General features: G+C 52.5%; 1 protein-coding gene across 1 annotated transcript; it reads right to left on the bottom strand.

The window, feature by feature from the left end:
- Positions 1–5,919: 5,919 nt before the first annotated feature.
- Positions 5,920–25,613, bottom strand: KIF18B (kinesin family member 18B). Its single transcript, XM_059379246.1, has 16 exons — positions 25,498–25,613; positions 17,105–17,431; positions 16,093–16,250; positions 15,428–15,532; positions 15,139–15,249; positions 14,839–15,036; positions 14,505–14,681; positions 13,848–13,922; positions 13,647–13,747; positions 12,998–13,187; positions 12,528–12,655; positions 9,513–9,712; positions 8,775–9,306; positions 7,738–7,827; positions 7,200–7,303; positions 5,920–6,978 (listed from the first exon to the last, which is right to left on the bottom strand). The coding sequence occupies exons 2-16, from the start codon at positions 17,421–17,423 to the stop codon at positions 6,866–6,868; spliced, it is 2,601 nt and encodes an 866-aa protein (XP_059235229.1). The 5' UTR covers positions 17,424–17,431; positions 25,498–25,613; the 3' UTR covers positions 5,920–6,865.
- Between the last annotated feature and the right edge of the window lie 486 nt (positions 25,614–26,099).

The raw sequence follows: 26,099 nt of genomic DNA, 5'->3' as shown, positions 1-26,099 counted from the left end.
CCCCCCCCCGCCCATGCCTGGGCCTCTGATCCCTTCTCCTGGACACTTGCTGAATAGAGCCTTGTTTTCCACCACTGGTCAGGGCGCCACACGGAGAGGGCAGCCCCCGGGGGGCTGCGCTGTTTTTAATCCCAAGATGCCAGGCTATTAGGCAGAGTACAGCCCCCCAAGCCCCCAGCTCAAAGAGCTTCTCGGAAGCCTCCGAGGGGGCCGGGGTGCAGTGTGGAGCAGGCTCTGTGCCCACCCCCGGCCATTGTGTCTGTGCCAAGGTGAGTCATTCAGTGGGCACAAGAGGAAGGCCCCGTGGGGGCGGCCAGCTGGGCACTGCCAGGTCTCCAGCTCTGCAGACAAGGCCTGGCTGCTTGCCCCTCCCCAGCTTCCAGAGCCAGCTCACACCCCTGAGCTCCTACCCCACGCTGGGGAGACGCGCTCCATTTGGGCATGTTATGGGCTGCCTGCCCAGGTTTTCCCTGGTGAATCCCAGCACAGAGAGGGAAGGTGAGGGTCTCTAAGTCTTCAGCCACAGCTGACCCTGGGACAGTAACATGGGGAAGGGACCCTTGGGGATGGGGTGCCCCGTGACTTTTGATCCTGCTATGAGTGGAAGAGCTGGGAAAGTCATGGGGTATTAAAAGAAAAAAAAGATGGGACAGACCCTCATCCCAAGTGTCTCTGTGACTAGGGGTGGCTGTCCATCTAGCTCACATTGGGCAAGTCACAGTGTGCAGCCTTCTCTCTTTGTTCCAGTGAAATGTAGTTACAGTGAGTGCAAAGCCATCTTGGGGAAGGGGGGAGATGGAACAGGAAAGCCTTGTCAGGGAAGCTCAGTGACAGGTCCCTGTGTGGTGTGTGACCCAGGCTTATTTCAGCAGCAGCAGCAGCAGCAGCAGCAGCAGCAGAGAGAGGCCCCTCCCTGGACCTGTGTCACCCAGGCTTCCTGGCTCCGCCCTCAATCTCCATCTGACCCTAGACCCATTCCCCACACTCAGCCCTTAACTATCCACGGATGTCCACGCAAGAACCAGAGAGGTAGACCGATAGGGCTGTGGTTGTTTGCCAAACTTTCATTATTTTGTATGACACATTCGTGGTAGAAAAATCAGAAAATACAAATAAGCAAAACAAAAAAATTTAATTAGCCATGATTTCACCACCTGGGGATAAACACTACCAGATTTCCCCCACATATATAAATTCGTTTTCTTTTTTACAAGTGGGCTCATGCTGTACAAATTATTTTGTAATTTGTTTTTTTTCACTCAGCAATATGTTGTGAACATCTTTCCATATCAATAAATATTATCCGCATCATCATTTTAACAGCTGCATGGTTTTCCACTGTATGCATTAATTTACCGAAGCCCTACTGTTAGACACACAGTTGTCTGCCCCCCCTCCCTCCACTCCCACTCCGACCCCCTGCTGCGCCTCCCTTCCCTCCCTACCTCCCTCCCTCTCTGGTTCTGTTCTAGATCCCACTATGCTGCACCATTGCCCCAGGCAGACGCATCTTCCAGCCTCTGACTACTCCCGCCCTCCTGGTCTGGCTCAGGCCCCTTCTGTGGCTTCTCCTCTCCTGGTTCCCTAATCCGAGGGCCTCAATGTCCCAAGCCCCAACCAATCCTAGACTGACTTCTGCACAGACCACAGAAAGCGGCAGGCCTGGGAGAGAGGATGCCCAGATATCTCTCGGCGGGACCTTCAGCCAAGCCAACACCCAGTTCAAGCTGAGAGGGAGACGAGATGGTCTCCTGCCTCCATGCCCCTCCCCTGCGTGGGGGAGAATCCGCCAGGATGTCCTCCTGCCTCTTGGGACAGATCAGTACCACAAGGGGCCTCAAAGTACCCACGAGGGTGCCCTGTGTTTTCTAAATTGCCAGCCTTAGATTCAAGCCACTATACGGCTGCTCACTGGCTCCCCTAGGGCCCCCACCCCGTTCCAGTGCCTGGCACAGCGTGGTGGTCCTCATGCGAGGGCAGGAGGAAGAGAAGTTGGGAGTCTTGAAGGGGCTGACTCCTTGGTTACTACTGAGTCCATCCATCCCTCCCACACGAGCCCCCTCCCTGAGGAAAGGAACCAGGCCCTGCTGGCCACTAGATGGCAGTGTCCGAGCAGCAGCAGGTCCTGCAGTGGGGAGGGAGCGGGTCTCAAAGCCGCGAGCCTGCTTTCCAAACCCCAGATTTCTATCACCCAGAAGGATCATCCCTTGTACGCTCTAGCGTTGCTTCTGACTGCTCTGACAGCGCCCTCTAGAGGCGAGCGAGGTCACGGCCATTCAGCTGCTCCCTGATCTTGGACGACTTCAGGAACTTCTCAGAGTCTCCATTTTCACACCTGTAAAATGGGGACTCACAACACTTACTTCCAAGGTGGCGGGGAGGATACATTCAGGGAAAGCTGGACACAGAAGTTGCTCGACAAATCACAGCTTGCATTTAACAACACCTACCCGAAGCTTTATTTATTTCTTTGTCAGCGATGGGGTGGGCCTGGAGGGACAGGGGCTGGGCCGGGGCACTGCCTGGGCACTGCCATGTCTTGTTGACCCCAATGGGGGTGGACAGGGACATCATATACGTATCTCCCCAGCACCGTTACCTGGGACTGTGGACAGGACACAGGGGGCAGCAACCAAGGGAGAGAGGGTGGGAGGTAGCCCCATTTGCGCCCAGATCACAAGTTGCTCGTGGCTTTGGGTCTGCCAGGGACCACACATGGGTCATCTCTACCCGTCCTGGAGGAGACTGAGAGTGGAGGCTGTTTCCCAGTCTGCTTTCTCACCTCCCTCACTCCCCCTCGGGCTCTGTCCCTCCATCCTTGCCCTTCCCCACCACAGACTTGAGGCTCACAGTTCCATCAGTTTGAGAAGTTCTTGGTGTGTTATCATGTCCTGTGGGAGGGGGTCTCTCCTGTCCCTCAGCCTGAGGCTTCCCCAGAAGAAGGGCCCCCATGGATAGGGGCTTCCGGATGTTAGGACCTATGACCTCCCATCAGAATAGAGTCTCCCTAAGGATAGGGTCCGTCAGGACACCCTCTCTGCTGTATGGGCTCCCTGATGTGCGCACCCATGGTTCACTGTCGGATGGAAGCTCCTCGAGGGCAGGGGCTCTCCCCCTCTCAGGCTGGAGGAGGGCTGCCTCAGGCCAGGGTCTGTCCCTCTCCTATCCTCTGTCAGCCTGTGCCGAGCCAGCTCTGCTGGTGAGAAGTACCCAGCTCCTGTGGCTGTTGAAGTGTTCTTAGATGAACACCCCCCTCCCCCAAGACTCCTTCCCCTGCCTCCTTCCTGGCCTCGGTCAGCACATTGTTGGAGGCATCACCTTGCTCACCTCGCACACCAAGGCGGCAGGCTGCTGTGCTGGAGTTAATAAGTGCGGGTCCTTTCTCTCCAATCCCCCTCTTCCCACCCTCCTGGGTGCCCCAGCCTGTCCCCCACTTTCCAGCCTCTAACCCTGAGACCTGCTTTTTAATTGCTTTCCCTGATCTGTTCTGCTCTCTGCTCCCCTCTGTCTCCTTGCCTGACTGCGTCCCTCTGGGAGGGTGAGAAGCGGGGGCCCAGATGTGTCCCTGGTGGGAGGAGAGGGCTGGCGGGCAGCCTGTTATTTCCAATCCAGTGGTCCTCCAAATGGACAGGATGAGCCAGGGAACAGGATGGAAGGGCTGTAGGCGGGCTCAGGGGAACGCTTTGGGAGGGCTGGAAAACACAGCCATGGTCTCCAGGCCCCTCGGGGTGACTCTGGTCCCTTTCTCCCCTCAACAGCCTCCATCCCAAGCCCTCTGAGATCCTTCTTCATGAAAGAACCATGGGAGTTGGGGGAGACGATCACAAACTAGATTCTGTCTGGGAGCCAGGGTCCCCCAAACTTAACTAAAAGCCAGAGGGGCATTCCTGGGAAAACCCAGAGACAGTCAAACAGGGGTGTGAGAGGAAGGACTCCTGAGTTAGTAGCTGCCAAAGGCTCCCCATGTGGTAACAGAGTCCCCTGTGGGGGTGGGTGGCACAGCTGATGACTGGGGGTGGGAGGACCCAGAAGGGAGAGCCCAGTCCCCCCACCTTGACAGGTCCCAACACCAAAGGAGGTTTGGGCTTACCCTCAGGGGACAGGGACAGGTGCTCCCCTGACTCCCCACAGGGAGGGACAGTGTCTTGTTCTCTGCGTCTGCCGCTCCTGGCACTGAGTCTGGTTCTCTCAACTGGGCAGGACTTTGGACTCCAGGGTGGCTCTGTGCTGAGCCCCAAGGTAGGAGAAGGTCAGCGAAGCAGGACAAGGGGTCTGCCGTGTCTGGGGGAGCCATTGATGGCTGCGTCTCAGGGATGACTCTCTTTATGTAAGAGCAATCCAATCTCAGAGCCTCGTCGCCGCCCATGGAGGTCAGCTGGGAGCTGGCTGTCAGCTCGCTGCCCCCCTGCCCAGCCCCTACCAGCTCCCTGTGAGGCTGAGACCAGCCAGGCTGCCCCCCGGCCAGCAGGACGCCATGCGGCAAGCACTCTCCACCCGACCTCCTGTGATTGAGGGCAGGAGCCTCACGTCCTTAACTCCACTGGCAGAGTCTTTGTACATTTAATGGGTCACCCGAGAGCACATTTTCCACCACGGAGCCACGAATGTTTGCCAAGCCAATGGCCGGGTGCAGAACATCCTTGTCAAGAGTGACCCCTTCCACTGGCAAGCTGCCCCCAGCCTCGGAGAAATCTGCCTTGTGCCGCGGACCCCGTCGTGTGAAGCTTGCCCTTCTGGCCCTCGTTACCAGCCGCCTTGTCCTGCGCCCGCTGCCTCGGCACTTGCAGGGGTGACGGTGACCATCAGATGAGATAATATATGTGAGCGCCCCGGGAAACGGGCAAGTTATTCAATTTGAATCCAACCAGCGCTCAGCGAGGCCTCCCAAGGTCAAGGCACCATGCCAGGCCGCTGGGGGCTACAGATGGGAGGCTGTGGCGGCTTCTGTGGGAATCACGGAGTACCAAGGGGGAAAAAAAACTCATTAAGACTAATTGCAGAGGCGGGAACGCCAGGCGCACGGAAAGAGATGATGCCTGTTCGCTTCTAAAGGGAAGCAGTTCGGTGTCATGTGAAGAACCAGACCCTGGTCTGAATCCTGGCACGGCTGCTTGCTGTCTAACCCTGGGCGTGTTCTGTGAACCTTCTGGAATCTGTCCTCATTATACCTCTTAGGTCGCAAAGTTCTGTGTGCTGCCTGCAGCCGGGAGGGACCCAGTGCTCCTCTTGTGGGTTCTTCTCTCTCCTTCTCCAAAAATGGAGGCCAAACTGAATGGGGCGGGGCTCACCAGGTAGAGGGGGCGGCTGCTTCCCCAGCACATCAAGGACTCATTTGAAATTAGCAGCGTTATTTACACACGGCTTGCAATGTGCTAAATACCTTGAACATGTTTGTTTTCCCGAGCAAGTTAAACACAGACTCCTATCATCCTGTTTACACTATTCATTCACTCAGCCCGCCGCATCTTCCTAGAGAGACGGAGGTAAACTTGGGTGGAACCCTCACCATGGGAACAGGTGCAGAGGAAAGCCATGAACTGAACCGGGGTGGGAATGGGGCTTCTGGGGCCGCGGGAGGAAGACTGAACGGGGTTCCTGCGGTCAGGGCTTAGCCTGGGGCCTCTCCTGAGGTCTGGGGCCCCTAAACACTGTCTCTGACAGCAAAACTCTCTGCAACTTATGCCCGACTGCAGATGGATCGAGCAGGCCTGTAGATGTGATGGCTTCTGCACCTGCTCAGGAGAAGAGGCCCTTAGTGGAAGATGGGGTTGCAGAGTAGAGGGGCGGGGGCTCACCCCGAGGCCCCAAACTAAGGCCCTGGAGGAGGCAGTAGGGGATGTTTTCTATACTTAGTTTCCTGAAGTCTGGGAGAGTGGGGAGGTGTTATTATCCCATCCAGGTACACAGAGACACATACACTGATGATGGAGATGGTTTATTAATCATTGTAATAAAAAAATATATCTATATCTACAAGTACATATAGAAGTATATATGCAGAAATAAAGGATCAGAGGCTATAAATCGAGTATGAACAGCGCTTATGCCCAGGTGGTAGCGTTAAAACTGAGTGTCCCTTTCTTCTTTATCCTTCTTTTTACACGGAGTGTGCATCCTGTTCCCAACAGGGCAAGAACAATAAAGCTGACTTCATTTGGAAATCGAGACACTAGTATCCTCTGCATCAGCGCCAGGATGGTGGCCTGGGGCTGGGGCTCCTGCTCCAGGCCGCGGGGATGAGGCTGAGTGTGTCCCCCTCTCTCACCAACCAGGGAGAGTTGAACTGGGACCCCCTACCCTGTCCTTCTCCCTTGCACAGTGGCCAGGAGCACACAGAGCCCTCTGTCAGATGGGAGGTGGGGAGCAATCTCCCCCAAAGCCACCTGCTTGCACGGAGAGCATTGTGAACTAGCGGGGTATGATGGCTGCACCTTTTCTTTTTAAATTTATTTTTTAAAAGATTTTATTTATTTGACAGAAAGAGAGAGAGAGCACAAGCAGGGGGGGTGGCAGGCAGAGAGGGAGAGGGAGAAGCTGGCTCCCCGTAAAGTGGGGAGCCTGACGTGGGACTCGATCCCAGGACCCTGGCCTCATGACCTGAGCCAAAGGCAGATGCTTAACCGACTGAGCTACCCAGGCACCTCAGTGGTTGCACCTTCAGAATAGAAACGTGTTAACATTCAAGATGATTATCTGCCTGCTGAGAAGCTGAGTGTAACAAGAGATTGATAAAGAGGGCAGGTAGAATGAATGGTGATGAGTGTTCATAAAGAAAGAGGGTGTTGGCATTCATTGCTCCAAGCCCAGGAAGGCAGATCAGGGCTCCAGGCACAGGCAGTTCTGGGGACCAGGAGGAGTCGGTGGGTCAGGACACCTTGGCGACACAGCTCCCAGACGACAGGGCTCTCCCAATCCCTGTCAGTTCCTGCTGGTTGCCAGGGCAGCGGGGACCGGAGGGGGCCTCTGCGGGCCAGTTGGCTGGGGCAGGCAGGGAGGAAGATGGTGAGGCTCTGTCCTGCTGCTCCCCTCCCCCACCCCTCCCCCACCCCTCCCCCATCCCTCCTCCACCTCTCATCAGGGTCCCTGCGATGCTGGGAAACAGCCCAGGCCCTCCTTTCACCTGGGTGTTGGCCCATCCTGTCCCCTCCTACTTCCTGTCTTCATCGGCCCAGACCATCCCTGACCCCAGTGCCAGTCACCTGGGATTGCGAAGAGCCCAGCTGGCTTCTTCAAGGTGCTGCTGGGGAGGCGGGCGATGCGGCTGTGGCCACGGGCCACTCCCAGGGAGCGGGAGACTGAGGAACTGGAGAGGGAAGGAAGGAAGGTAGGAAGGTCACAGCCGTGCCTTGAGCTACGGGATAGGGTTAGGGGGTACCGCTGGACACTAAGTCTTGAGAGCAGGGGGGAGGCTGAGCACCAACAGGGCCAGATCTGAAGGCAGGAGAGGCAGTGGGGAGGGGGTCTGTCCCCCAGTTTAACCAGTGAACACCAAATGTCCCCTTCAAGGAGAGGGAGCCTCTAGTCTTTCACTGATGGAGGGAGCTACCTTTCCCTTCTAGTACTCGCAAGGGCCAAGGGAATCCCCTTCAGTCAGGGAACCTGACGCCGGCCCTGCTCATGAGACCCCTGCTACGGGCTCCGAGGGGTCCAGAGACACAGCCAAGACCCCGTAGTTGACTCAATGCTTACCGCCCTGGGGAAAGTTCTGTCTCTCCCCATCTGCCGCCCCAGCCTCACCTGGCAGTTCGCCTCTTCTTGCGGGCTGAGGTCCCAGGGAAGGAAGATGTCGTTTTGGGGCCTTTCATGGTGAACAGGGGCACAGGTCCACTGTGGGAGGGTGGGAGGCAAAGGGAGGCAGATCAGGAAGGAACCAGAAAAGGGCACTTCCTCCCTCCAGCCCCCAGCTTGGAGGGTGGGGAGGTTGGACAGGATGACCTCTGAGGTTTCTTCCTACTTAGAGGTGGATTCCTCTCCCTGCCTCGCTCAGCCTGGGCTGACAGCTGAGTGACAGGCCTGTTCTGGGAGAACATCCAGATGTCAGCTTCTGGCACGTTCAGGGAACTGGAGTTCAAACAATTTGACCCTTCCACCTGCCCGGCTGTGAGCTTGTTACTGAGAGGTGGCTCCGGCGGTAGGAGGGGCAGGGGGTGCGGTGGGCAGCCTGCTGCCCTCAGCCTCACAAGTACAAGGTCAGTCCGCTGTTTGTTCTTGGCCTTGGACTTTCCTCAGCTGGTCACTGTTTCCCTAACCCTGGCAGGTGAGTGGAAGGCAAAGGTGAGAGCTTCATTTTTTCACCAAAAAATGCTGATTAGTTTTCTGAGGATCCCCTTCCAGATGCTGGGCAAGGGGGTAAAATCGGGGTGGAAATTGGCAGAAATATGCATTTCTCAGCCGGATGTGGAACTAAGACTGGGCCAGGGGGTGTGAGTGATACAGAGGAATAGAGAGGACAAGGTCACCTCCTTATTCCTGCTCCCACTGACCCTCCCCAAGTGTGGGCGGGGTCCCCGTTAGCCACTCGTGGGCATGCCACAAACTGTCCCAGAGTTGGCAGCTTTGGAGTATGGACAGACAAGGCAGGGACCCCAAGAGAAGCAGCCCTCCTGGGCCTGGGGACTGATACTGGTCAGACCAAAGGGAGGGAGACAGCAAACCAGGCTCCAAAAATCAGGCCTGCTTCCACTCCTCTCGGCAGCACCTCTGTCCCTTGCTGACCCCTGAGTCCCTGCCTGGAGGGCTGGGAGGGGGGCTGGGAGGGAGCCCGGGGGACCCACCTGGGGATGAAGGGCTGATCCAGCCTGTTCAGCTCCTGGGGGACATCCTCCCAGCCAACACGTTCCTGGAAACCCAGCTTCGAGGGGGCTTCCTCCGAGAGATCAAAGGTGGCATTGAGGTCCCGAGCAGGCAGGGACAGAGGGGTGGAGCAGTTCTGCACAGCAGAGGGGCCCAGGGGCACCCGGCTTTTGATGACTGTGGCTGAGCAGAGGCGAGGGGAGTGGCAGGACACGGAGGCCTTTCCCCCTTTGGGGGTGGTGGGCCCGAGTGAAGGCTGAGCCTCAGGCAGGGACCCCCTCCTCAGGCAGGGCAAGAAGGACTGGCGCTGGCGCTTGGTTCCCGGCTTTGGAGCTGGGGGGCTGTCTGGCTCCGAGGGGCTTGGTCTCCTCCTCCTCTTCTTCTTCTCTGTGGGCCGCCGGGATACCTGGGCTTGGGTGCGGTCGTGTCCTGGTAGGACCCCAAGGGTGGGCATGAGGCCACTCAGTTGCTTTGCCATGGTCCGGGTCACGGGGCCAGAATAGCCTGGAGAATCTGGGCACAGAGAAGGCGGGTACTGAGGAGAGATCAGGGACTGGCCAGAAGGAAGGCAAATGGGTAGAATTTGGGGAGAGAGACACTGAAGACACACAGGAGCCCCTAATTCCACAGGTGGACTGCGGGTCCTGTGTAGCACAACACGACCCCAGCATTGGAGGCCCCAGGCGCCCTGCTGGACACAGAGCAGGAGCGAAACTCACCGGACTCAGAACACAGCTCCAGAGGCAGCCCCTGGGCCAGACTGGGTGTGCCTGAGGCCTTTGCCTCAGGCTCAGCATTTCCCTCTTGCACCAGCTGCTGCAGCGTCTCGAACTCCATGATCATGTCGGGGGTCAGCAGGTTGGCCGCTTGGAGCAGGGAGTACTGCCGCCGCGCCAGGCACAGCACCTTCAAGGCCAACCTGGAAGAGAGGGAAGGGGGTCCCAGCCCACCTCAGACCCGGCGCTATGGCTCCAGGCGTGGTGAGGAGCCCACGAGGAGCCGGTCCCCCGGCTCCCTCCTGCTTGGCCTCACCCTGCCCTCCCAGCAGTGGGTCCTGCTCTGCCGGGCCCTTGTTAAAGACCAAGGCTGGCAGAGATGGCCACAAGCAAGGTAGGGGTGGGGCTTCATCCCTAAATATGCCCCCCAACGAAGATAGGGACCTGGGAAGTAGGAAAGGGCACTAAATGGCCTCAGACCAGAAGGTCTGCGTCTCTTCTCAGCTCTGCCATTCACTGCTGCTATGATCTCGAATTAGTTCTTTGACCCAGGGCGCAACATGAGGCAGCATCAGGGAGGAGCTAGGCTCAAGTCAGCCTATCGGCTCAAGCCCAGGCTCCAACATTTCCCACTGTGTGACCTTGGAAGCACTCCTTGACCTCAGTCTCCACATCCTCAAAACGGGGATAACAGATGCACCCACGTCTTAGGGTTATGGGAAGAGGAGATGAATTATTAGATACGTGAAGTGTTTAAAGAGTACCTACCACATGTGAAGCACTGTAAGGTTAATGATTTTCTGTAAAATGAAAACGTCTACCTTGTGAGCACAAGAGGAGACAGAATGAGATAGGCCGTGTTGGTCTTGGTTCTGAGAGGCCCCTCAAAAACACAAATAGTCTTCCCTCCCTACTCAGTGACTGGGATCCCAGAAGAGCCCGTACAAATCAGTGCCCACTTCACATGCGCTGAGGGGTTATTTAAAGGGAATTACGAGGGTAATGCGATTATTGATGGTATAAATTTAGATTCTAATAAAGCAAATTTCCTTCCTGTGAGGCACACCTGTGATAAAAGAATGAACACAATTATCTCGGTGGGGATTATTCATGGCCAATCATTTATCCTCAGGTAGCAGGACCTGCCTGGACATCTCTGGGCCCCCTCCTCTGCCTTCAGTGTGTGCTCAGGGAATCCAAACTCATTTTACAAAGCAGCCTCCAGGCCTTTCTGAAAGAAGGCAGGAAATAAATTAAAAAGGACATAGCAGAAACTCATTCGACGTCTGCCCGAGCCACACATTATAAGAAGATTAGACCACTGAGAGAGGGGGGTGTCTAGGGAGAAATGCATTGGCCTGGCTGTCGGGGACTCAAGCCTCTCCCTGTCCCTCTGGCCATGTGGCCCTGGGTGAATGCCTCAGGTCCCGATCTGGCCAGCGGGGAGCAGAGCTTTACCAGATATTTCCAAATTAGGTTTCTAGAAACCCATCAGAGGACCTTGAAAATGGGAGTCACTCTGCTTCATCTGTTCTACATATTAAACTTTAGCGTAAGATTCCATTTGAAAAAAGGACTTGGTAGCTAAAAAAATTCTGAAAAAACCATTGAACTGGAAAATCTAAGATCCACTCAGGGTCCTGGTGGTCTAAGATTCTAAAGTCTAAAGCCAAAGAGAAATGATTTTTCATTATCTGGTTGTTAGGGTGTCTCCAAGTATGGAGAAGATCTAGCATGTTCTGCAGCCCCTGATATGTGGGGTCTATCTGTCACATTTTATTAGTATCTATTATTAGCTCTAAGAAGTAGGGAGAATGAAGACTGATCCCCAAATCACAGCTAGGACTGAAGCACCTTTCAGGTACCGCAAAACTAGAGGCAAAGCGGAAATGAGAACCCTGGTGTCTTCCGTCCTCACAGTAAGGGGACACCAGGGCACAGAGACCCTGACTCATCGGTGGGAGCCCCGGGGCCAAGAGGACCTCCTGCCAGTGCATCCCTGCCACTCCAGGGCCCTGGGGAGTCAGCACCGCAGACAGATAATGAGCCGCTGATTATTCAGGCTGCGGCATTTTTGCTGAGTCGGGAACAGACACTCCCCAACAAGAAATAAAATTAAACAAGCCCTTCTGTCCGGAAGCTTTAAATATACTGCCTAGCGTGAAGCGTGCTGGGGAGGCAGGAGTGGGGTTGGCAGCAGCAAAGCTAAGTGGCCGGGGATTTATGTTCTAGGGGCCAAGAAAAAACATACTAGCAGGACCTCTCTATTAAAGACAGAAAGAAGGATCCAGAATCCATTTCTCTTTGGCTTTGGGTAGTGGTCTGTATTTACTTCTGAGAAGAAATGGCCACAATCTGTTGGTGAAGACACATGGTAAGCACCTGGCTCAAGAAGGTGGTCCCTTCCTGAGTTCGTCACCCAACTTCTCTCGGTTGCTTGGTTCCTCCCTGCAGGGGACAGGCAGCTCAGCCCCCAGACTGGGAAGCAGAGCGCTAGGCCTGGGAGCCCCACGCTAACTTGGGGCTAACTTGCCAGCCAAATCCGGGATGGAATTGGATGTTTTTTTCCACCAAATGGACAGAGTGGAAGAATAGAGAGGATGCGGGCGCCTGGGTGGCTCAGTGGGTTAAAGCCTCTGCCTTCGGCTCAGGTCATGATCCCAGGGTCCTGGGATCAATCCCCGCATCGGGCTCTCTGCTCAGCAGGGAGCCTGCTTCCCTTCCAGTCTCTCTGCCTGCTTCTCTGCCTACTTGTGATCTCTGTCTGTCAAATAAATAAATTTAAAAAAGAAGAAGAAAAAAAAAAAGAATAGAGAGGATGGTAAGTAGACAGAGTAGGTGAGAATTTCCAGTTCGTTGAAAGTGGTTAAGGGACAATGTTGAGGAAAAAAGATGCAACTCTCAACTAGGGCAAAACCAAAACTTTTGCAATGTACTTAATACCAGCTCCCACCCCAGGAAGTCTGGAACCCATCAACTGCCACTCTGAACCCCAGAGGAGTACAAGAAGACACCTACTGCTTAGAATGGTCTCTGCCCAAGTTCTGTGGGGAGAGGCAGCCCACGTCTGGCTTGGTCTGCAGGGTCAGGCTAGGGGACCTTGGCAGCTGGCGTCCGAGGGTCTGCTTTGGTACCTGGATGGGAACCTAAGGAGGAAGGAAGTCATAGATAGAGGGCCCTGATGGCCACCCTCCCCTACATAAGCAGATCTTAAAACCTTTCCATCCGCCAAGAGTGGGGATGAGGACTCTTGGATTGGCTGGGTCCTAGTTGAGACTTTCTCCTTCCCAGGCCGCTTCCCCCTCCCTGCTCACCTTCTGGAGGCTTGCCCCTCAATGCAGACACAGAGGAGCTACCCTTCCTGCATAGGATCTGAAAGCCTCCTAATAACTAAGATGCAATACATCCAGGTAAGGAACCCAGAAATGAAGGGAGTCTATGAGTTGGGGAGGGCCACTGCTTCCCAAATTCCATCCCCTCTGTCCTACCTCCTTCTCCACTGGGTCTTTGTCCTTGTCTTCCTGGGGCAGCTCCAGGTCTGGGGAGTTCCTTTCCACGACCCTCCCCACTAGGATCTCTGGCCCCAGGCTCTCCTCCTGAAGGACTGCAGACCCTGGGTGGAGCTCTGGAGTGCAGGGCTGGCTGGGAAGGCCGGAGGGTGAGGGCTGGCTGGGAAGGCTAGTGGGGAGAGGGAAGGGTTGAGAGGTGGGAAAGCAGGCAGGGCAGGGTCTCTGTAGCACAAGGTGGTCTAGGGCCCAGCTCGAGTAACAAGGGGGCAGTAGAAAGGGTAGGAAGCGTCCGTGATTTCCTGGTTTAGGAAACAATGCTGCCTCCTCCCTAACTTCACCTTCTTTTAAGGGAGTATGCTGCTTCTGTGGGCTGGGGGTGTCACTTAGTCATCTGGTGTGGAGCATTTCTTCTACTTTAATGTTACTTAGAGTTGCTCTTAGGACAATCTAGAAGGCACTGTGTCCTATGAGAGCAAGCACTAGAGGCAACAATCAGTGTCGTCGAGAGTGATAATCCGTGTGCTGGGCACGGGCTGGGAACCCCGGACCCCAGGAGGCAGCACAGAAGCTGGAGAAGGGGGGCTTTCCCTGCTGAACCGAAGAGGGCAAGTGCGCCCACAGGACTCACAGTTGCTGGGAAGGGCCTGATTTGGGGGATTTCAGGAGGTCCTGCGGTCTGGCCCCCGCTCTTGCCTCATATACTTGGAGCTTCTCCCTCAGGGCGGCCACCTGCCATCAAAGCAACCAGTCCCTCAGAGCCCCAGGGCCCAGCTCTGACCCTGCCACCCTGCCCTGCCTCCCCATCGAGCTCCCCAGGCGGGCCGCTCACCTCAGCCTGCAGCTGCTGGCAGACGGTGGCATACTGGCTGATGTGACAGTCCAGGCTGATCACGTTGCTCTTAAGCTGAGATGGGGGCCCAGGGGAGAGGTTCATGTGTTCATTCAAAGCAGCTTTTGGCAACCGCTTGCAAGAGTCAGGTTCTGAGCGAGGCACTTCCCTCACATTCCCGAGACTCACCCTTCCCTCACCCTCCCCAAGGGGGAACCAGACTGCAGAAGGGCAGTGAGTGGCTTGCCTGAGGCCACAGCAAAAGGCAGAAGGATGCCTTTGAACCTGAGACTCCTGACTCCCTGACCAGTATGCCCTCAACAGGCCAGGGCAGCTCTCATGGGCCAGCGCGTGGTCACCTTTCTGTCATCTCCCTCTTGAGATGATTCTGCCTGTTAGCCCACTGCTATGATAGCTTCCTCTCTTTTTCAAGCCTGGAGACTGTCCTGCTTCTCCCCGAGCTGGAGTCTGCCCAAGGATGGGGACTGAGTCACTTCTATCCCAAAGAATTTCCCTGAAGATGGAGGCTAGGGAACTTTTCCCCTCTGCCTTGGGGAAATGCTTGCTCTGGGTACCAGAAAATGGTGGTGGGTCCTGTCCCTTCCTCCTCCTGCCCCCCACCCCACACCGGGTGGGCCATTTCTGGCCGGCACACACCGCGAGCTTGATCTCCTTGGCGCGGTCGGCATACTTGAGGGTGTTGTAGGTGTCCTCGTAGGTCAGACTGGAGGGGCTGACGGTAGCGATCATCACCGTGTGGCAGTTGCCCCCGATGGAGTCCTTGAGCAGACGGGTCAGCTTGCTGTCCCGGTAGGGCACGTGAGACTTACGGCCCTGGGGCGACAGCAAGAGGGCATGAGCTGAGATGGCTGGACCGGACTGATCCCGGCTGAGACCCAGTGGCCGCTGGCCCAGGGCCGGAGGGAAGGACCCTGGGCTTTGGGCACTCAGTGGCTGTCCCAGGCAGGCCCCTGGGGCTGTGTGGCTTTACCTTGGCATCGGCCAGGGCGTTGAGGACATTGATGAGGGCCAGCAGGGACCGGTTGATGTTGGCACCCTCCCGCAGCCGCTCCCCCTTCGCATGGGTGCTGGACGCCCGCTCCGAACCGGCCAGGTCAATCAGGCTCATCTTGGCCACTCGAAGGGCCTGAGTCAGACCTGGAACCCGGTCCTGCTGCTTCACAAAGATCTGAGGGGATGAGGGGGAGGGAATGGAAGGCAGACAGCAGGTGTGAGGGGTGCTGAGTATCAGGAGCCTCAGCTTCGGGCTCCAACCCTCGACCCGTCTCACCTGGAAGATGGCATGGGAGCGGGAGGATGTAGCGTTGGCGTCAGTTGGGTGCTGCGTGCGGTTTTGGTTCCCCCTGGTCAGCAGCTCCAGCAGCTGCTCCGCGGAGGTGGGCTACAGAGGAGATGCCCAGGAAGGGCGCTGTGGTCTCCCCAGCCAGGGCTTCTCCCCCAGCCGGAAGAGCTGCTCTCTAGAACCACCCCAGGATCCAGGGCATCCCCAGACTGCCTGGTGAGAGAGAACCCTGGAGAAGCAGCAGGGCTCCTCCCGCCACCCGAGCCCCGTCCCACACCTGGTGGAAGGAGAGTCCTGGCACCACCACGCCCTTGTCAGGGTCCTCCCGGATGGCGAGGGGCCCCTTGGGCTCCAGGAGGTCATGGATCTGCTCATTGTACACCTGAGGAGGAAGTGCCTGTTAGCCCACTGCTATGATAGCTTGGAGTGCTATCAAGCACTTGGGCCTCAAGCCGCTTGTAGAGTTCCATGGTTGTCAGTGCTACAGAGACCCTGCCCTGCCTGCTTTCCCACCTCTCAACCCTTCCCTCTCCCCACTAGCCTTCCCAGCCAGCCCTCACCCTCCGGCCTTCCCAGCCAGCCCTGCACTCCAGAGCTCCACCCAGGGTCTGCAGTCCTTCAGGAGGAGAGCCTGGGGCCAGAGATCCTAGTGGGGAGGGTCGTGGAAAGGAACTCCCCAGAGAGAGGCCTGAGAGAGAGGGCCCTTCAGGAACCCTCTTCCCAGAGGCCAGAGGCAAGCAGAGGTGCAGGCTGGGAAAGCCTGGCAGGACGCCGAGCCAGGAGTGGCCCTCTGCAGGACATCGGTACACGGTGAGAGCAAGATAGGCAGGTTTTGCTCCAATGTGGTGTCTCTCAGAGCTTCATCTGTGCCCTCTGGGCTGCTGACTCCTTCCCACACTATCTGTCACTGGGCCACTCAGGCCTGGGAGGGAACAGCCCTACCTCCTGGTAGCTGATGAGAACCTCAAATCGCTTCTCCTCCTGGTGGGCCTCAAGCCGCTTGTAGAGTTCCATGGTTGTCAGGTACATGATGCCAGGGTCCCCCTCTCTTCCTAGCATGGTGTGTGTCTTCCCAGCCCCGGTAGCCCCATAGGCAAACACTGTGGGGGAGAGAGTCGGGGGAGGGTGGTGGGCGGGCCTGATCCGCCTGCCCTAGGAATCCCTCTGTGCATTGCCACCCAGCCTGGCGCCCCCTTTCTCCCCAAGCCCCTTCCTGTGCCTTCCTGTGGTCGGTTCCAGGGCTCCTACACACTCGCACCCCCGCCCCTCCGTGTTCACACTGCAGCATTGCAGCTCCCTGTGACTATGGCCTAGCTCCCCGAGGGCCTGTGGATGCCAGGGCAGAGGGTCTCCACTGCTGCGTGCGCATGGGAGCTTCACCCATTCCCGGGGGGCCCTTCTCCAGGCTAGGCAGCTTCCTCCGCCGAAGGCCTGCGGTTCTCTGTTCCTCATATCACTTACCTCAGTTTATAATCACACATTTTGGGGGTGATTTGTGATTAGTATCTTCTCCCCCCTCTAGAATACAAGCCTCAAGAGGACAGGAACCACGTCTGTGTGACCCACTACTAGAGCCTGGGAGGGTGTGTCGCACACAGAATGAAAGGGCCAGCATCCTCCTGGGCAAGTGCCCAGCTGAGGGTAAGGAGGGCACAGTCACAGGACGCAGGAAGCCCTCAGAAGGAAGCAGGGAGGGGTGCCTGGGTGTCTCAGTGGGCTAAGCCTCTGCCTTCGGCTTGGGTCATGATCTCAGGGTCCTGGGATCGAGCCCTGCATCGGGCTCTCTGCTCAGCAGGGAGCCTGCTTCCCCCTCTATCTCTATCTGCCTCTCTGCCTACTTGTGATCTCTGTCTTTCAAATAAATAAATAAAATCTTAAAAAAAAAAAAGAAGGAAGCAGGGAGGCAAGGCCGCTGCCAGCTGGGGCTTTCCCTTCTCCCTGCCCCAGCTCTCACCTGAGCAGTTGTAGCCCTGGAGGAAGCTGTCCAGAACGCCGTGGGTGGTGTGCTGGAACACGTCCTGTTGGGTGGCCGCCTCACCAAAGACCCGGTCAAAGACAAACGTCAGGTCTTTGCCCTTCTTCTTGGTGCCATCGTGGGTGCTGCCCCACTTGAGGCCAAGGAAGCCCCCGTCGGGTTCCTCAGGGTCAAACACCAGCACCCGCTCATCCACCACCTGAACCACAGGCCGCCGCTGACTCTCCAGCTCTCTCGGAGTGGGGGGCCGGACCCGCACCACGACCCGCACCTTGCTGTCCTCCACTGGCATCACCATGGCAACACCTGGGCAGACACACAACACAGAGAAGGAACGATCTGACCCCAGCTCTGACGAGGTACGCCCTTAGCCTGACTAGTGTTTGAGGACCTTCTCCCACGCCCTCTCTAGCAGGTGATCTCCATGTGATACCTCAAGAGAATAAGAATAAGAATATCTCTTTGTCACAGCCAAATGACTTGAGGTTTCTTCAGAGGCGTATGACTGGGCTTTTATGTCCCACTAATCTGTCTACTCCAGCGCCAATACCCCCGTTTCTATTCCAGTCCCTTATAGCATGCTGCTTACCTAGTGAGGCAAGAACCATTCCCTCCCAATCACTACTGTTAGGCTTTCTTTCTCCTAATTTTCTGAACTATTTTCAGACATTTATTGTTCTACCCCCCCCTTTTAAAAAAGATTTTATTTATTTATTTGACAGGGAGAGACACAGCGAAAGAGGGAACACAAGCAGGGGAAGTGGGAGAGGGAGAAGCAAACCCCCTGCTGAGCAGAGACCCTCCCCCGCCCAATGCGGGGCTCGATCCCAGGACTCTGGGATCATAACCTGAGCCGAAGGCAGAGGCCTTAATCCACTGAGCCACCCAGGCACCCCTGTAATTGTCTTTTTAAGATAATTCCCAAGTACTTTGATTGCTCTTATGAATGGAGTGCCCTCCCCCATTTCTGTACTGATCGTTAGTATTGGAGAAACACAATTGATAATTATACATTTGCCTTCTACCCGCCACCCTTAAACTCTCTGATTAGTTCCAATTGTTTTTTTATTAAAGCTTACTGGGTTTTCTGAGTATACGGTTATACGTCAGAAAACCCCTCCCCCCCCTTTTTTACCTTTTTTTCTCCATGGTTATACCAACTATTTTATTTCCTATGTATTGCTTTTCCTAGAACTTCCAAAACAATATTAAATAATAGTGATGATAAGGGGCATCCTAGTCCTGCTCTTGATCTTCAAGGAACTGTTGCTAGTGCATCACTAATTAGAAATTAGTTTTGGATAAATAGTTAATTATCATAATAGGAATTTCCTCCACTCTTATTTGACTTAGACTTGCTATCGGAAATGTCTAGAACTTTATTTAATGATCTCTCAGCACCTCCTGATATGTTTATGTGGGTTTTTTCTTCCGTTATTTTGTTGATGTGGTAAATTTTTTAATATTACTTTTGATATCAAACCAACTATGCATTCTTGGGAAAAATTCCTACCCTCAGGTTTTTCATTTTTAAATGGCTAAATGTGTCAATCTTCTCTTTACGGTTTTTATGTCATATTTAAGAAGACTCCTTCCCCAGGGGAATTTTCTTATATTTTTGTCTGATACTTTTTCTTTCTTACATTTAGGTCTTTACCCAGATGGAACTCTTTTTTTTTTTTTTTAATGAGGTTTCTAAATGTCTTTTCTTTCCAAATGGTAAGTGATTATATCGTTTGCAAAAGTGCATTCTTTCTCTACCAGTTTGAAATGGCACATTTAACAGAACTAAATTCTCATATGAACATGAATTTATTTTGGGGCGCTCTGTGCTACTCTGATAAGCTCCTTTCATAGGAACTTGCTGTGATTCTATATTACACCTCACCTTGTTCTTTTTCTTCACTGTCCTTGGGCATCTTGTCTTGCATATGATTTTAGAATTAGCTTACAGAATTCTATGAAAAAAACTTGCTTAAGATTTTGGGAGTATTTTGCATCTATAAATTATTATGAGGACAACTGACATCTTTACCATATCAAGTCTTCCTATCTCGGAACTTCATATCTCTTTTCTTTTCTTTCTTTTTAAAAGATATTATTTATTTATTTGACAGACAGAGATCATAAGTAGGCAGAGAAGCAGGCAGAGAGAGAGGAGGAAGCAGGCTCCCTGCTGAGCAAAGAGCCCGATGCGGGGCTCAATCCCAGGACCCTGGGACCATGATCTGAGCCGAAGGCAGAGGCTTTAACCCACTGAGCCACCCAGGTGCCCCATATCTCTTTTCTTTATTTGTTTTATATAAACCATCAGAAAAATTTCATAGCTTTTCTCACGTGAGTTTTGCCTATTTCTTGATAGGTTTGTTACTGGTTATTGTCTAGTCTTATATCATGAATAGGCCCTTTTCAAAATTGCATTTTCAAGAACACAGGGCTGGCTCAGTGGGTGGAGTGTGCGACTCTTAATCTCAGGGTTGGGGTATCTCGGTTGAGTGTCTGCCTTTGGCTCAGGTCACGATCGCAGACTCCTGGGATTGAGCCCCATATCAAGCTCCCTGCTCAGTGGGAAGCCTGCTTCTCCCTCTCCCATTCCCCCTGCTTGTGTTCCCTCTCTCTCGCTGTCTCTCTCGCTGTCTGTCAAATAAACAAATAAATCTTAAAAAAAAAAAACAAAAACAAAAAAAACTCAAGGCCGTGGGTTTGAGCCCTGCATTGAGTGGAGAGATTACTTAAAAACTAAATCTTTAATGGTACGCCTGGGTTGCTCAGTCAGTCAAGCTTCTGACTCTTGATTTTAGCTCAGGCTGCGATCTCAGGGTCGTGAGATTGAGCCCCGTGTCTGGCTCCCTACTCAGCAGGGAGTCTGCTTTGGATTCTCCTCTCCCTCTGCCCCTCTGCTGGCTCACACACACTCCCTCTCTCTCTCTCGAAATAAAATAAATAAATCTTTAAAAAATAAAGTCTTTAAAAAAAGCAACAAAAATAATAAATAAATAAAATTGTGTTTTCTGATTCATTTTTTTTTTTTTTTTTATTTGCCAGAATGGAGGAAAGCAACTGCTTTCTGGATGCAGATCTTGTATTTGGCCACATTACTGATCTCTCTAATAGACTGTCATGAGTTCTCTTAGGTTTTTCAATTAAATGATGATATAGTTTGCAAATAATGACAGATACTTTCTATCTTTAGCCCTTCTATATTTAGTTCCCTACCCTCCACTGCCCATTAGGAATGGGCATTAATTTTTTTAATAAAGATTTTATTTATTTATTTATTTGACAGAGATCACAAGTAGGCGGAGAGGCAGGCGGGGAGAGAGAGAGAGGAGGAAGCAGGCTTCCTGCTGAGCAAAGAGCCCCATGCTGGGCTCCATCCCAGGACCCTGAGATCATGACCCGAGAATAGAGGCTTTAACCCACTGAGCCACCCAGGCGCCCCATGAAATGGGCATTAAATTTTATCAAATGTTTTTGACAAGGGCTGAGATGATAACAGTGCTTCTCCTTTAATCTTTTTTGGTTTTGTTTTTGGTTTTGGGGTTTTTTGGTAGGACTCTTGTGCCCAATGTGGGGCTCAAACTCTCAACCCTGAGATCAAGATTTCCAGGCTCCACTGACTGAGCTGGCCAGGTGTCCCATCCTTTAATCCGTTAATCCAGGAGGTGACGTGGGTCGATTTCCTGATGTTGACCTGGTAATAATAAGGATAATTATTATCTATAATAATAATTATTATAGATAATTATTATCTATTCCCTCTTGTATTTCCCTCATACCTCTCTCCCTGCTTTTCTCATTTCTCCATCAAGCCAGCCTACCAAGGGTACAGATGGGATTTCTGGAATGCAGGAGTCATGGTTATCCTGGAAAAGCTCATCCCAACTCTTGGGATATATTAAAAGGGTTAAGGAATAGGGGCTATTTCTGGGGGATATAAATAGATGAATGTTTTCCCAGGAAAGATTTTTTTAGGTCCCACTGTTAGAACCCAGGTCATTAAGCAAAGAAAAGTAAGATTTCTCTCTACTACTCTAGTAAATAACTCATGTTTTCCTTTGGGAATGAGGCAGAATTGAGCTGATTTGAAACTCTTGTCCCCTACCCCCAACATGTCTTCATTCCTTCCTCACGCAGAACAAGGGAAAGCTATCAACCAATAATCATCTAGTTACATTGCATAGTTCTTTCCCTGTCCCAGCCATCGGACTGCCACAATAAACAGAAAAGCTGAGTGCTCACTGTGGCAGGGGTTGTTTTAAACACTCTATGCATACCATCTCCTTTTCAGCTCCATTGCAATCCCACAAGATGGATACTATTATTAGATTCATTTTTCAACAAGAAAATTGAGACTGAGAAGGGTAAGCAACTTGCCCAAGATCCCAAGGCTAGTAAGTGATGGAGCTTGGTTCCAACCCAGGCAGTCTGACGGCAGAGTCTGCTCTACTGCCTTACAATGGTATTATATATTACGCTCTCATGATCACATTGTTGTAATAGTCCCATATGTTTATATAATAATTATAATCCTTTTTATGTAACTAGCATTATGTATTCAGCAAACACTTTCAGATATATGGACTGTACCTAATTTTCAACACCCAGAGAGAGTTCCTGACTCTCATCTTTGCATTCCTGCCCCCCCAGGGAGCCCCACTCTTGTACCCAGAGAAGTGAGGGCAGAGGGTGCCTGGCCCCACCGTCTAGGTCTATGCTGTCTGGCTTAATGGCAGTCCCAGCTCCCCGCGGGGAGGGTTTGAGCTGAGGAAGAGCCACAGAGCAGCCCAACATTCTAAGCAGGAAATTAAAAAGGGCACTGGCAACGGAATGCGCATAACCTTTACAGTCCTCTCCTCTCCGCCTCCTGAGGGCCAGTGAGGCAGACTGTTTGCCTAATGAGATGTTTTCCTTCTTCCTGAGACTGCGCTGGGGGCACAGGGTGGGGGGGTGCAGTTAGGGTGACACTTGGCGGGGCTGCAGCTGGGATGCCTGGGTCCTGGTGTCTGCCCTGCGTCTGACCAGTGGGGAGCTCTTTCCACCAGCAATGGCAATGTCGCATCAGCTTCCCCTCTTTGAGAGCCAGAGCGAGAACAGCTACGGATCTGCTCCCACCCCAGGGGGATGGGGAGATTAATGAGAGAACGTTTGTCAAGTTTGCTTTGATCCCCCGTTGGAAAGAGCATTTCAGCCCAAAGTACAAGGGAGATGATTCTTTAATAAGATCTTCAGGGTTCCGAGCCAGCCACAATCACGTCCTGTTTCTAACCCAGGGCAGCTCATTAAAACCCAGAGGCTAGTTCGCTGCCGAGCTGGGACTGGGAAGCCAAGATTCAGTTGTTTTCAGGGTAGGCTCCTCTGCCCACTTTCTTAGGGTTAGGGTTGAACAAGCCCCGCCTCTCTAGAAGCCCCTGGAGAATTTCTGGGGACTTGAGGGGATCTGCCTGAAGACACTGGGAACTGGGAAGGCAGCTAGCCCCTGGATGTTCTGTTTTCACAAGGGTTGCTGTAGCCCCCTTCCTCACTCTCTTAAATCTCTCACACAAGTGTGTTTCTTGTCCTCAAGCTTCAAGAGAGCAGGACCCCCTTCTGATGTAGTCTGTGAACCCCAGAACAACCCCAGATGTTGTATGGTGTTTGTCCTAGGAATGAATGAGAGCCAGGGAAGAGCAGAGTCTGAATCCCAAAGTTTAAAAACAATTACTATTATAGCTGCCATTTGTTGAGCGCGTAATTATGCATCAAGCCCTATGCTAGAGGCTTTACAAATGGTGTCATTTAACTTCTGCAACAATCTCAGTCTGTAGTTACTGATACAATTGTTACAGTCTTACTCTACAAGGGAAACTGAGGCTCAGGAAGGCGCTTGTCACAGGGATGGTAAGTAGCAAGGCCAAAACCTGACCTTGTTCTGATGGTCACCAGAGATATTATTCTTCATCCTAGGCTATTCTGCTCTGTAGCCTGGTTTCTGCAGTTCCTACCTCCCTTGACTTTAGTACCCACAGGGCAACATCCAGAGACCACTGGTTCTTTCTACCAGGGTCGTTCAGAGGAAGGAGCTGTCTTTTTTGGGCTTTTTATATAGACAATCATAAGGCCATAACTGATGATAATTTTGTTTATTTCTTTCTAATTTTATTTGTATTTCTTTCTCTTGTCTTATGGTTCTGGCTAGGACCTCTAGTACAATCTTGAATGGTGGCAACAATAGTGAATGATCGTATCTTTTTCCTAATTGTATAGGGGATGTCCTGTTATTTCACTTTCGGTTGGTTTAAGGAAATTTACCTCTATTTGTAGTTTACCAAAAAAATTCTTTTAGCTAAGCTTTTATTTTTATTATTTTTTTAAGATTTTATTTATTTATCAGAGAGAGAGAGGAAGAGAGAGCGAGCACAGGCAGACAGAATGGCAGGCAGAGGCAGAGAGAGAAGCAGGCTCCCTGCTGAGCAAGGAGCCCGATGTGGGACTCGATCCCAGGACGCTGGGACCATGACCTGAGCTGAAGGCAGCTGCTTAACCAACTGAGCCACCCAGGCGTCCCCAAAAAAAAATTTTTTTAAGATTTTATTTATTTTTGTTTATTTGAGAGAGAGAGAGTGAGTGAGCACAAGCAAGAGGAAAAGTAGAGGGAGAGGGAGAAGCAGGTTTCTTGTTGAGCAGGTAACCCAACAGGGAGCTCCATTCCAGGACCCTGGAACAATGACCTGAGCTGAAGACAGATGCTTAACCAACTGAGCCACCCAGGTGCCCCTTAAAGATTTCATTTATTTATTTTGAGAGAGAGAGAGAAAGAGCAAGCAGGAGAGAACAGGGGCAGAGAGAGAGACTCTCAAGCCGACTCCATGCAGAGCCTGAGGCAGGGCTCAATCTCATGACCCTGAGATCATGACCTGAACTAAAATCAAGAGCCAGACATTTAACCAACTGAGCCACCAGGCAACCCTAGTTTACCAAATTTTTAAAAATTCATGGATGGGTACTGAATTTTATTGAATTCTATTTCTGTGCCTAATGGGATAGGTTTTCTTCTTTAATCTGTAAATGTGTAAATTGTATTCGATTTTCTAATCTCAAACCATTTTCATATTCCTGGGATAAACCCCATTTGGTCATGATATATTTTTAAATATAAATCATTGGCTTCTGATTGCTAATATTTTGAGATTTTTACAACTACATTTATACAGTTTATGTATAAATGTATACAGTATACATATATACTGTATACATTTATTATACTGTATACATTTATAGAGTAAATGTATAAATTTCTTTGTCTGATTGTTGATATCACAAAATAGACTGGAAACTTTTTTTTTTTTTTTTAGGGAGAGTTTGTATAAGATTAGAATAATTTCTTGTAATTGCTTATACATTTCTGGTGGAGTTTCATGGGGGGGGGTGTTGTTTTGTTTAGTTTGATGGGGAGATTTTAAATGAATTCAATTCCTCAGTGGTTCCAGGTGTGTTCAAAATTTCCATAACTTCTTGAGTTAATTTTGCTGTGTTTTTTTTCTCTAGAAATTTGTCCAAAAGCATTGTCAAAAGGGTGTTCCACTGAAGTCTCTTTTTCTCTTTATTCTCCAAGTAACTGAAGTTATGCCCCTATTTTCATTCCTAAGATCATTCTATGTTTCTTTTCCTTATATCTTAATCAACATTGCCAGAGGTTTGGCTTTTTTAACTAGTCTTTTTCAAGATACAGCTTTTGGTTAAGTTAATCCTCTCTATCACATAATAAAATCCTATTTCATTAATGTCTTTGAACTCCTTTTAAAAAAATTCCTACACATGTATTCTGTTGTTCTGTTCTATCTTAAAGGGCCAGAAGTATCAAAATTAAGAAGGGAGGCATCCTAGGAGCCGTAGCAAAAGGCATAGCTTTTTGTCATACAGACAGTCTTTCCATTCCTTTATTCAATCAAATTATTTACTGAGCCCCCCCCCCCGTAACTAATTTTCGGCAGCTGGCACAGCTCTGCAATCAATTCTTCCGTAGGGATGCGCGGAGAGGGTCTTAGCTACTCCACACAGGTGTGCAGGAGCCCCAGGTCTCCAGTTCTAGTGAGCGGGAGGACCTTTCACAGATCGGATGCACAGAGGGCAGGACCCGGTGCAGTTGTGCGGACCCAGCCCAGATGCCGTACAAATGAACAGAGGGACGCTGATCTCCACGCAGATGTGGAAGGAAGAGCCTTGCTCCCCGCACCGCCCCCCCGTCCTGTTCAGAGGACACCACCCAGAACCTGCTCGGTCTCCACGCTGCACCTTTGGGTCTGGCACAAAAACTGCTTCCGCCCTGAGCGGCGGGGTCCACCAGAGCGCTGGAGCCCGCCGGGCAGACTCCGCCGTGGGTCAGAGCTTACCCTTCGTCGGTTCCCCGCCGCTGCTGTCGCCGCTCGCAGCCGGGTCCCTCCGCCGCAGTCCGGAGCCCCAGACCACCCGAAGGCGCTCCCCACACCCTCCTTCCCACCCGCGCCAACCAGAGCCCCGCGCCGCGCGTTCAAATTAGCCGGGTCGGCTCATCCGCGCTTCCCATTGGTTCCCGTCCGGACCGCTGATTGGCTGTTTCCTAAGTAACAAAGTACAAGCTCGGAGGTGGCGGGTGCAGTCAACTGTGCGCCTGCGCACTTGCCCTTCCTGCTTGCTGGTTTTGAGACCGTCTCTGGCTGGCCTAGCCAAACCCACGGACACCTGTATGGGGCTGGGGTACTGGGAAAGCGCGGCCCCTTTGTCGTACCTGGGACTGGGTTCATCACCAGCTGCAGCAACCAGATACAGAACACGTTTTCAAGTCTTTTTCTGTGGACTAAGACGGCGTCTACCGATTCAAGAGGGACATTTTAGCCACCGTCCAGGGGCTCTTCTCTCTCCGCGACGCTCCCAAGAATGGACTTTGAGAACAACCTTCAGATGGGAAAGCCATCGGAGACAGAGAATGGCAATTCCACCCTTTCAACGGTGTCAG

The sequence above is a fragment of the Mustela nigripes genome, chromosome 16 (genome assembly GCF_022355385.1).
Source record: "Mustela nigripes isolate SB6536 chromosome 16, MUSNIG.SB6536, whole genome shotgun sequence".
In the NCBI taxonomy this organism is placed as follows: domain Eukaryota; kingdom Metazoa; phylum Chordata; class Mammalia; order Carnivora; family Mustelidae; genus Mustela; species Mustela nigripes.
This window is presented reverse-complemented; position numbering and strand designations above follow the sequence as displayed.